The sequence below is a fragment of the Alnus glutinosa genome, chromosome 10, assembly GCF_958979055.1.
Source record: "Alnus glutinosa chromosome 10, dhAlnGlut1.1, whole genome shotgun sequence".
Lineage (NCBI taxonomy): Eukaryota > Viridiplantae > Streptophyta > Magnoliopsida > Fagales > Betulaceae > Alnus > Alnus glutinosa.
In genome coordinates, this window is record NC_084895.1 from 11,120,867 (window position 1) to 11,133,196 (window position 12,330).

General features: G+C 37.3%; 1 protein-coding gene across 1 annotated transcript; it reads left to right on the forward strand.

Moving 5' to 3' along the window:
- Window positions 1–7,687: 7,687 nt before the first annotated feature.
- LOC133879031 (uncharacterized) lies at window positions 7,688–10,361 on the forward strand. The gene is made up of 5 exons (XM_062317582.1): window positions 7,688–7,865; window positions 7,988–8,806; window positions 8,999–9,297; window positions 9,393–9,578; window positions 9,660–10,361. Exons 1-5 carry the CDS (start codon window positions 7,688–7,690, stop codon window positions 10,359–10,361), a joined length of 2,184 nt encoding a protein of 727 aa, XP_062173566.1.
- Window positions 10,362–12,330: the final 1,969 nt, after the last annotated feature.

Below are 12,330 nucleotides of genomic sequence, written 5' to 3' on the forward strand. Positions count from 1 at the left end.
GTTTCAAAAATTGGGATGTAGGTCAATTTTAAATAGACTTTAAATAAACCCCAACCAATATTCCACCAAAAATAAGAAAAATTTCAAAAATAAAAATTGAAATTTTTAATAAGCCAAACTAGAAAATAGATTTCAAAAAGATTATGGAATATAAATTATTTTTGAGGTCAAAATTATAACTGAATTTTAAAATTAACCTATAGATCCCAACAAGCTCAAATTATAAACACGTGTTATTCACTTTTAAAAAGATTCTGCATTTGTGTTGACAACGTGGATTGTTAAACCATAATCAATCCACAACATATTTGAATGAGTCACTAAAAGAGATTCACGACATACTAGATATATGAGATTATCTTTATTTTAAGTCATTTCTCATACTTCACGCAATCTTTCTATATATGCCCTTAATTTTTTCTTATTGCATGAGAAATAGGTATCTTGATTGCCATAATACTTTATTGGCACCTTATTCCCATGCTTTAATTGTTGGGCATGATTGCACTTATCGGTCTTTCCCTTAACATGAGTAATCATGTAAACATTTTATGGATTCTCTCATATCCTTGAACACACATGGTTAGAAGTTTATTTACTAACCATTTATCCTTACGTGTGTTACAAGATAAAATTCTACACTTAGAAGAGAGAATTCAAAAATAAAATGACCAATAATGACTCAAAAAATCTCAATCTTTAGGGACTTAAGCTAAGCTATAATATCCTTCATTCCTATAATGATATTATAAACACTTTAGAAACTGTAAAAGGTTTGTCCTTAAAGCTTTTTCTATTAGGGTTCTGGCCAAGTTTTGTTTGAACTTACTAAATGTTCATAAACAACCTTTATAAAACTTTGACTCTAAAACATTCAGGAATAAATCCCTGATGACTTTAGTGACATGAGATTTCATGAACATCTAACTTAAGTGATTAAATCACTCCCACCGTTCATGCTTAATAATCTCACGTGGCGTACTTAATTCCGCGGGAGTAGGTGGTTTGTCCACACGGAGCACCAAAATTTTTAACACCCCAAATGAATAAGCATATTAATATTTTTCAGTCAGAAAAATATTAGCATAATGTATTGGAATATGAAACTACCAAGGTAGAGTAATATGAATAGCTGCAATAACCCAAAAATAAAATAAATACTTTAATGCTATGAATTAACTTTATTTTAAATTAGCCAATGCCAATTTAAATAGTAAATTTCAACCTACCTGTGGGCAAAGGTTGCATCACGAATGAAATTTACTCTTTATTAATAAGACTAAAGCAAATTTAAATATTAATAAATAAAATTCTTCGTACCTTTGGGCAACCGAAAGAAATTTTACTTTTAATACTAAATTTGTTATCTTATTCTAATTAAGTCATAAAAATAAAAACTTCCCTTTGTTGATAAGTAATTAAATTTATGAATTAACTACAAGACGATATCAACTTTATTTTAAATTAGCCAATGCCAATTTAAATAGTAAATTTCAACCTACCTTTGGGCAAAGGTTGCATCACGCATGAAATTTACTCTTTATTAATAAGACTAAAGCAAATTTAAATATTAAAAAATAAAATTCTTCGTACCTTTGGGCAACCGAAAGAAATTTTACTTTTAATACTAAATTTGTTATCTTATTCTAATTAAGTCACAAAAATAAAAACTTCCCTTTGGGGATAGGTAATTAAATTTATGAATTAATTACAATACGATGTTAATTTTTCTATATGAAGTTCATGTGTACGATCCTTATGCAATTATTACAAAATTATGATGCTTTAGCTCTCCCAAAATCATAATAATCACGCTGTAATTCATGAACATCTAATATATCTTTATGAGGTTCATGCGTGTAATCCTGATGTAATTATCATACAAAAAATGGGATGCTTTGGCTCTCCCATAATTATTATGATAATTACGTGTGTGTAATCTTGATGCAATTGTCATTCAAAATTGGGATGCGGTGGCTCTCCCAAAATTATCATGATAATTGCTACTTCATTAACATCTAACAACTTTATAGATGCCCCCTGAATAGCCCCAGGAATATAACAAACCAATACTTAAAAGGGGTAAACAGCATTTTCCAAGGTGCAAGCAGATGAGCTCCCAGGAAAGTGAGGGGGGTCACACCGGACACACTTAAATCCCAAGACTTTCCTTGCCAGAACTTTCCCCGACATTGCATTCTTAGATATTACTGTAAACACACCAGTATATATGGTATTGTTAATTATTCTTTAGGTCTAGGCATCAAGCAATTTATATTTAAACAATATAAATTCAACAATTAAAAATATATTCCTCAATTCATGTATTAAATAAACAATAATTTTAATACACAGTACTGTAAATAATAAAGGGAATAAAACCTTAATGTGAAAGCATAAAACCAGACTTAGCTCAATGGTTTGAAGCTTGTCACTTTATGGACATGAAGGTCCCAAGTTCGAACCCCATATGAGCCAAATTTTTTATTTTATTTAAATGCTACTGTAATGGGCTACTATATTGGGTTGGGTTTCTGGGTCACAAGACTCCAAATGGGCTACTGTATTTGGGCAATTGGGTCAACCCACTAAATCAGGTCGGGCCTCTGGGTCTATGTATAGTGCTGGCCCAAACTAGGTCAGCCCATTTAAATGGCCCAAAACTGCATGGGTTTTAAAAAAAAAACCCTACCCGAAAAATATATCCAACCCAAAAACTTTAATGGGTCGAAACCCTACCCAGTCACCAACCAACCCGACCCGTAATGTTCCAGATGGGTTGAAAACCCTAAAAATAGAACCCTAGCCGCCACCCCTTTATGAAAATACCCATATCAAAATTACAACAACTTAAAATTAGGCAGTATATCACAATACACAGAATAGTGATAAAATAAAAAATAGTTTTATCAAATTTATGGGTTTTCACAAACAGTACGTGAACAACAAATATTCACAAAATAATCGCTAATGCGTTTCTATCATTTCACAAAAGACGAAATATTGCTCAAACAATATTGACAAACAGAAGTGAACAATACCAAATAGAATATACTTGATTCAATATTGATAACCAATAAAAATACTTGATTCAATATTGATAACGCATAGTAAAATTATACGCTAAGCAAAATAGCACAGAGGATGGCTCTGATATCACATGTTGGAAATATTTAACATATTTCTTAAACTAACATGCACAGCGGAAAACGAATAAGGCAGGATTCAGGCTTACCTCTAGCCATATTTGCTCAAGCTTTTCCACGATCCATCTGAAGAACAAGGAAAAATTATTTGAGGGATCTTCTAACCTATGCCTATTGCTTGATGGTTGTACTGATGATGTACACAAGCACTCTATTTATAGGCTAGGTTAGGGACCCTCAAAATGGTAAACACCGTATTTGTTTCCTTCCATCAAGGAAACAATATCGTTAATTGATTTTAAAATCAATTAACCGATTCCATATTTACGGTAATCTAAATTAATAGAAATAACCATAATACCGATTCCATATTTACGGTAATCTAAATTAATAGAAATATCCATAATACCGTATATGTTTATTATTAAAATAATAAACATAGTAAACACCGTAAATGTGATATAAAGGCCACAACCAAAAAGGAATAATATATATTACATAGGAATAATATATATTACATTTCGGTGCTGCCAAGTATAGAGGGAGTCGTGTGCTGCAGCTCGCACGACTACAGGTCTAGGTATAGAAAAGTATGACTTGTGCCTCCACACTAAAAGAAATCCCGTGAATTCTGTGCTCCTTTCCTAAAAAGAAAACGCTGCACCTTCTTGGAGAGAAACATTTCTGTGCAGAATGTTCGGTCACTATTATGGAAACACTCACGTAAAAAGCTCTGAAATCTGCTCTTCAAACACCGCTGCATGGACAAGTCTTAAATGCCCTTCAAATGGTGCCTTCCACGTGCTGTCTTTATTTGGAAAGAAGAGTGTAAATAACATTGAAATTGCACGAACAGCTCTAGGTCTTGAAGAACACTCTAGCGCCGCGCGTTCATCCTTCTTGTCTTCTTTTGGTTTGCCAGTTATGGAAGGAGTTGTTGGGTATGCAAAGCAATCATGCGTGTCCCTCTTTCTTGGTTGCTGCCAACGTGTTTCTTTATTAAGAGCTGGTACGCAGGTGCATTTGCTGGCCGGCACCTCCCATCCACGTTTCCTCAAAAAATGAATTGGGCTTTAGCAAGGGCTTTAGCCTTACGTCAGAGGAAGGTCGACTATTTGGCTTTTGTTCTTGCTTTACATTCTTTTTTCTTTTCCATTTTAATTTTCTTGCAGCCAGGTTATTGTGCCGCACCACGTGTTTTTTTTATAGCTTTAAACACTACTTTTTCTGTTTCTTTGCAATTTCACAAGAGGATGGAATGACCTGCAAAACACTAAAATATCAAAACTAATCAAAATATATTAGAAAATAACAAAGGTAAAGGTTTAACACATACAAATTAAGAGGTCAAAATATACAATATTTGAAATTCATTAATATGGTTGGAGTATATAATTTGAGTAAAAAAAGGGTTCTAGCCTCAGTCAAGCTCATGGCCTGGGTATTGTAAATGCAGTATGTTTAAATTTATTCTTGTGCTTATATTTGGATTCTTGAACATGTTGCATGAGGTCACTGCTTTGGAGTTTCTCAAGTCACTGAAATGAGTTTGTTGAGGAGATCGAAACTCTCACTCAATTTGATTTGGTTCAATTGAATTTGGGTGATGGCTGAAAATGTGAGGTTTGAGTCGTGTTCAACTAGTCTTGAGGAATATGTGTAACGTCCAAGACATTTTGTAAAAACTAAAACACGGAATTTGGGTAAATAATTAATTTAAGTTAATTTAGTGTCTTTAAAATGCAAGAGAATATTTTTTTTAGGTCCAAAGTAAAGAAATTACAAAAAGAAAAGAATTAAAGAATTTAAATAATGAAATAGAAAATAAAACAAAAGAAAATAAGTAATTATATATATATATATATAAAAAAAAAAAAAAAAAAAAAAAAAAAAAAAAAAAATGAAGTGGTGAGGCGCAGGGCACAAGACCTGCGCCCCACCAGTAAACAAAGAAGGGCCATGTGGCCCTTCAAATAAAAAAAATTAAGCAACATGAGGCGCATGAAGAAGAGGGAAAGAAGGCAGTCAGACCCGAGAGACAAACAAGGGTATAGGGGAGTTTCTCATTTTTCTTTTAAGGTTTTTCTACGAAAAATCTTAATCCAAGAAGATCTAATGGTTCAATCTTTAATCCGTCTTCGGAAACATGATCTTAATTTGCACTCAGATCTATGTTCCTACCGTTCGCTTTGAGGTAAAAAACTAAACTCATGGTTTTGTGATTTTTGGGTAAAATCCTATAAATGAGTTTAATCATCTATGTTCTTTAGGCATTTGGGATTGTTAGAACTTGCTTGAAGCTACTCAAACCTTGAGTTTTGATTTGGTGATCTTATGGTGAGTTTTCCTCAAACCCTAACTTTTAATTATTTGATTTTAGTTGTATTTTAGGGGATCAACCCTTAGTAAATGCTATGGGTTAATGATGTTGTGATTAAGGTAGTGTTTTATAATTATGGGTTAAGTTTGAGAAATCCTAATTTGATGGGTAAAATTAATTTGGGAGTTTTGAAGTGTTTAAAACATAGATTGTGAATTAATGGATTAATTGTATTGGAAGTGTTAAATAATTTCAAATCATCTATGGGTTTCATGAAAAATAGGCATTTATGGGATTAGGTCCTAAAATAATAATTTGTATAAATTGAAAAATTTTAATTGCAAATTTAGGAATATTTCCATGTATATGTTTAGTTAATTAGTGGGAAATTCGTGTCGTAGCCTTTGAGCGATTCAAAGTGCTAAATGTTATAGTTGTTGGTTAAATAGCTAAATGGTGCATTGTGTTGTTATTATAGCGGCACTTTGTGGGTCAAACCTAGGATTGTTGGAATCAGGAGTATGAGTAATCCAATGTGAGTATTCTACTCACTGAGAAAAGTTACTTTTTATGTATTTTATAGGAATGCAAATAATGTGTTTTTCATATCGAACCGACAATATCTTAATTATATGTTTTTGATGTTTTAAGTAGTTTTAATTATGTTGAAATATGACAATAATGTTTATGTGATTTAAGATGATTTGAGATATGAGTATGAAATATATTTGGTGTTTTGAGATATGATTTGAAGTGTTTTATTGCCTGCAGTGGTTGGAATTTTAAGCTATGTTTTGATGCCTGCTGCGGTTGGAAATTAAGTTATGCAAATTGTTTGAGAAAATGACATGTTGAATTGTTTATGTTTTATGAATAAAGTATGTGTTAAAGTCATGTCCATGAATTTAAATCTATAGTATTTGTGCATGAACATTGAGCATGAAACGAATAAGACCGGGGTTCAATTCCCTTGGCAAACGAACAAAACCGAGGTTCAATTCCCTTGGCAAACTCACGAGGTGCCTATTTGGGTTAGATTCCCTTGAGGTCCTCGACCATGTGTTAGATTCCCATGAGGTGCCTACTTGGGTTAGATTCTCATGAGGTACTTACTTGCGTTAGATTCCCTTGAGACCCTTGACCATAGGTTAAATTCCCATGAGGTGCTTACTTGGGTTAGATTCCCTTGAAGCACTATACTTGGGTTAAATTCCCAAGGCATAAAACAATGAACATGAGCATGTATAGCATTGTTTTTATGAGTGATGTTTTTATACTATGAGTAGTTTTACTAGACGTATTAGTATGGATAAGAGTCTCAATGGAAAAGAACTATGTATATTTCTATCGGATGGTTGCATGATTTAGATGTCATTGTTTTCTATAATGGAACTTCTACGTATATTCTTAGCTGCCTAGTATGTTTATATGTTTTCTATTAGTCGGTGTTTGCTATATCAGTTATGGGGGTTCTCAAATAAAAGTTTATAAAATTGGTGGTTGTTATAGTGTACACATGACCAAAAAAGAAAAGTTGGTTCTTTGCGAAAACTCAATGAATAGTATACATCTGAGGTCTTAGTGTATTTATTTATGCTAAGACGGTAGGCTCATAATTCCACCTACACGGATGTGGCTACCCCCACAACCGTATAGATACTGCTCCTTTGGCTCCAGGTGCTCCAGAGTTAGATGACGATCCAGTAGCGTTATATCGGAATATTACGACTGAGGCACACCGTGACAGTTGTAATGGGTTGGACTATGGTGTCCTCTCTTTTGGTTTATTTTGTATATGGCTTGTGACGTGAGTGTCACGTATTCTTTTGTATATGCCATTCTTTTGTTATATGATGTAATTACGTTAAGCCTTAAACAGATAGACATGTGTATGCTCTTTTGTAAAATCAACATGTTATGTTTTAGTTGTACTTTTCCGCTAAAATTATGATGGTATCATTATGTTTTCTGCTATTAGATATAACTCTGATTATCAGGTACATGTTATGGGGCATGTTCCATTTGTTGGCTGAGAGAATAAGCAGAAACCTAGGGTTGTGTTAGAGTCTAAGAGTAACGAAAGAGCCTTAGGATCCAAAAAGCTGTAGCACAGATAAAAGAAAATTTTAGGATTCTTGTGTGCATTGTATGGATATTATGATGTGTTTAATATTCCTTGCACGATGTTGTTTATGTGGCATTTCATTGTGCAGACAAGAATATGCCGCCTAGGCAAAGTAAGCCTCCACGTCCTTATAGAGATGAAGAATCGGTACATGGAAGTGGTGGTGAAGCACCTCCACCTCCTCCTCCACCACCTCCACCTTTTCCTCCGCCTCTTCCTCCACCCATGCCGGATTTGGGGCAATTTGTGGCAGCTTTGATAGCCGCCATACCGGGCAAGTAGAGAATGTTGATGCCATTGGTTGTTCCTCCATCGCTTTCTTTAAACACAATCCCCATGTGTTTAATGGGAGTAAGGGACCACTTGAAGCTGATAAATGGATCACATCTTTTGAAGACCTAGCTGATAAACTCTGTTGCACGAAAGATCAGAGGGTCAATTACGCAGGGCTGTCACTTAAGGGTGAAGCCCGTCACTGGTGGAAGGCTACAAAGACTCTGCTCATAGAAGAGTTGGGTCGCGGAGTTCCTATCACATGGGAACGCTTCAAGAAGAAGTTTAATGATTGCTTTTTCCCTCAAGCACATCGACAACAATGTGCGCGAGAATTTCAAGATTTAAATCAAGGGGCTATGTCAGTTGAACAGTATTCGGCTAAGTTCCTTAAACTTTCGAGGTATGCTCCACGCTTCATCCCCGATGAAGAGACCAAGATTGAGAGGTTTCGTGATGGCTTGTCACCACAAATCCTTGAAAGGGTTATCTGCTTCAAGGTCACCGACTATGCTGATATGGTGCACATGGCCACTATGGTCGATAAGGGAATTAAAAATGCGATTGCTGACTTTGTAAATAGGAAGCAGTCAATGTCTTTAGGGGCACCTCCCTCACCCCCATCCAAAAGACATGTTACAAGTAGCAGTGCTGGGCCTATTGTGAGTAGGGACACTTCTGGTAGTCAGGGTAGTGGCAATTACCCTCAGTGTAGCAAATGCGGGAGGCTGCATAGGGGAAAATGTAAACTGGGAATGAAAGTGTGCTTTAAGTGTGGCAAGACCGGCCACTTTATAAGGGAATGTCCACAAGCAAGTATGGGAAAAGGACAAGAGTCACAGACAAGCGTCAATCAGCCAAGGCAGACAGCTCCAGCAAGGGTGTTTGCACTCACACCAGACAATGTCATTGCTGAGGATAATATTATCGGCGTAGTCACAGGTACAATTCCTTTTTTTGGTAGTGTTGTTTGTGTGTTGTTTGATTCGGGTGCTACGCACTCATTTATCTCCTTATCATATGTGAAGTTGTGTAAATTGAGTATTGAGCCATTAGAATAGAATATATGTGTGACCACTCCTGTTGGCGACACCATTACTTGTAAAAAATGTGTGGACAACTGTCCTATTGTAGTTGAAGGGAGAACCTTGCCAGCAAAGCTAGCAGTATTCAGCATGTTGGGCTTCGATGTCATTCTTGGCATGGATTGGCTATTGGAGTACAAAGCTAACATTGATTTCCATAGGAAGGAAGTCACATTCCGACCTTATGGAATGGAAGAGTTCAAGTTCCAAGGGTCTAGAGTGCGAGCGACTCCGCCACTTCTCTTTGCCGTCCAAGCAATTAAGAGGGTCAGAGAGGGTGCACAAGCTTATTTGGCTTATGTTCAAGCCAAGCCTGAAGCCAGGGTGAAATTGGAAGACATTCCGGTGGTATGCAATTATCCGGATTTTTTTTTTCAGAAATCACGGGACTGCCTCCTGATCGAGAAGTTGAGTTCTTTGTCAACCTGATACCGAGGACTCAGCCTATCGACAAGGCACCCTATCGTATGGCTCCGACTGAGTTGAGCGAATTGAAAAAGCAGCTTCAAGAGTTGCTTGATCAAGGTTTCATTCGGCCTAGTGTATCTTCGTGGGGAGCGCCGGTTTTGTTTGTGAAGAAGAAGGATGGGTCTATGCAGATGTGCATAGATTACCGTGAGTTGAACAGGGTGACGGTTAAAAACAAGTATCCCTTACCAAGGATCGACGACTTGTTCGATTAACTCAAGGGAGCTTCGGTATTCTCGAAGATAGATCTGCTTTCGGGGTACCATCAGCTCAGGGTACGAGAAAAAGACATTCCAAAGACAGCAATCCGAACACGGTATGGCGATTACAATTTCTTAGTGATGCCATTCGGATTAACAAATGCACCGTCAGTGTTTATGGACTTGATGAATCGAGTATTCCATGAGTATTTGGATTCTTTTGTAGTGGTTTTCATTGAAGACATATTAGTCTACTCGACTAATCATGTCGAACATGAGGTACACTTGAAGACAGTAACGGGGAAGCTAGGAGAAAAGAAGTTGTTTGCTAAATTGAAGAAGTGCGAGTTTTGGCTTGAAGAAGTGTCATTCTTGGGTCATGTTGCGAGCAAGAATGGACTTACAGTGGATCCAGCAAAAGTGCAAGCCGTGGTTGAGTGGGAACGGCCTACGAGCTTGCGAGAGATCCGTAGCTTCTTGGGCTTAGCAAGTTATTACAAGAGATTTATTGAGGGGTTCTCTTCATTGTCAGGGCCATTCACTACCCTCACAAAGAAGAATGCTCCATTTATTTGGAGTGATACATGCGAAGCAAGGTTCCAAGAGCTGAAGCGCAGACTAGTTACAGCACCTGTACTTACACTGCCTATGGAGTCTGTTGGGTATGTCGTGTATACAAATGCATCCAAGAAGGGATTGGGATGCGTGCTTATGCAACAGGACCGAGTGGTAGCCTATGCCTAAAGACAGCTGAAAGAACATGAGAAGAACTACCCTACTCATGACTTGGAGTTAGCAGCAATTGTCTATGCACTTAAAATATGGAGGCACTGCCTCTATGGTGAAGAGTGCAAAATTCACACTGATCACCAGAGTCTCAAGTACATTTTCACTCAAAGAGACTTAAACATGAGGCAGCGCAGATGGCTTGAAGTGTTGAAAGACTATGACAACAAGATATTCTATGACCCTGCTAAAGCCAATGTAGTTGTAGACGCGTTGAGCAGAAAGTCTCGTGATGATAAGACTAATCCTGAGGAGCTTATGGACCAACTGTCACAGCAGTTCGCCATGGTGCAGATTGATAAGGTAATGACAGGTGGTCCTCTTATTATGGCAGCACTTGTAGTACAACCGCATAGTTTGGACAGAATCAGACTCGAGCAAGAAGATGATCTTGAGCTGTAGGATCTCATTGATAGGACCCGCCGTGATGAAGCAACTGGATTCTATCTCACAGGTGAGGGAATGTTGAAGACAAGCAGTGGGAGGACAGTTATCCCTAATGATGCTAAGTTTAGGAGAGACATCCTTGATGAAGCTCATCTGACACGATATATTGTTCACCCAGACAATAACAAAATGTATCAGGATCTGAAAAAGAAGTTTTGGTGGTGTGGTATGAAAAGGGATATTGTTGAGTTGCACAGTGTCATCTCTACCAGCTTGTGAAAGCCGAACATCAGAGACCTGTAGGGTTACTTAAGCCACTTGAAGTGCCTACATGGAAATGAGACCAAATTGTTATGGATTTTTTCGTTGGTCTTCCAAAAGCACCAAGCAGACAAGATGTTATATGGGTCATTATTGACAGATTGATGAAGTGTGCCCATTTCCTCCTTATCAAAGTTACAGACTCAATAGACAAGCTAGCAGAGTTATATGTGCGGGAGATTGTCAGGTTGCATGGAGTGCCTATCTCCATTGTGTCGAATCGTGATCCACGGTTCACTTCAAGATTTTGGGAGAAATTGCAGAGTGCTATGAGGACTAAGCTGAATTTTAGCACAGCTTACCATCAGCAAACCGACGGCCAATCCGAGAGAACCATTCAAACTCTCGAGGATATGCTTAGGTTGTGTGTGTTGGATTTTAAAGGGAGTTGGATACGCTATTTGCCATTAGTTGAATTTGCTTATAATAATAGTTTCCAGCCAACTATTGGCATGGCACCTTACGAGTCATTGTATGGGCGCAAATGTCGATCGCCTTTGTATTGGGATGAAGTCGGCGAGAGACAGATGTTGGGGCCTGAGTTGGTTCAAGAAACGAAGGAAAATATTGCACTCACCCGAAAGCGTATGCTCACCGCTCAAAGTCGATAGAAAAGTTATGCGGATAAGCATCGTCGTGAGATAGAGTTCGCAATTGGGGACCTTGTATATCTTAAGGTGTCGCCAATGCAGAACGTGTATCATTTTGACAATAAAGGCAAGCTCAGTCCAAGGTATATTGGACAATTCCAAGTGCTAAAAAGAGTGAGCCCACTAGCGTACAAGATCGAAATGCCTTCTAATTTGGCGAGCGTTCAAGATGTTTTTCACGTCTCTCAGCTGCGGAAGTGTGTTATGATTCATTACAGGTGATTAGTCACGAACCTCTTGATATTCTGCCGAACCTGACATATGAAGAGTTGCTTGTGCAAATTCTGAATCGCAAAGAGCACCAGTTGAGAACCAAGTCCATCCCTCTTGTGAAAGTTTTATGGCGGAATCACGGCGTTGAGGAAGCCTCATGGGAGTTGCAGATGCAGGATAGATATCCCCACTTATTCGAGTGAACCCAGGTATGACCCTTTGATTCATACCGATTACATGTTAAGCCATAATAAAAATGCATGTTTGCATGTCCATAAACCAGATAAATGTCCAAATTTCGAGGACGAAATTTTTATAAGGAGGGAGGGATGTAATGTCCAAGACATTTTGTAATA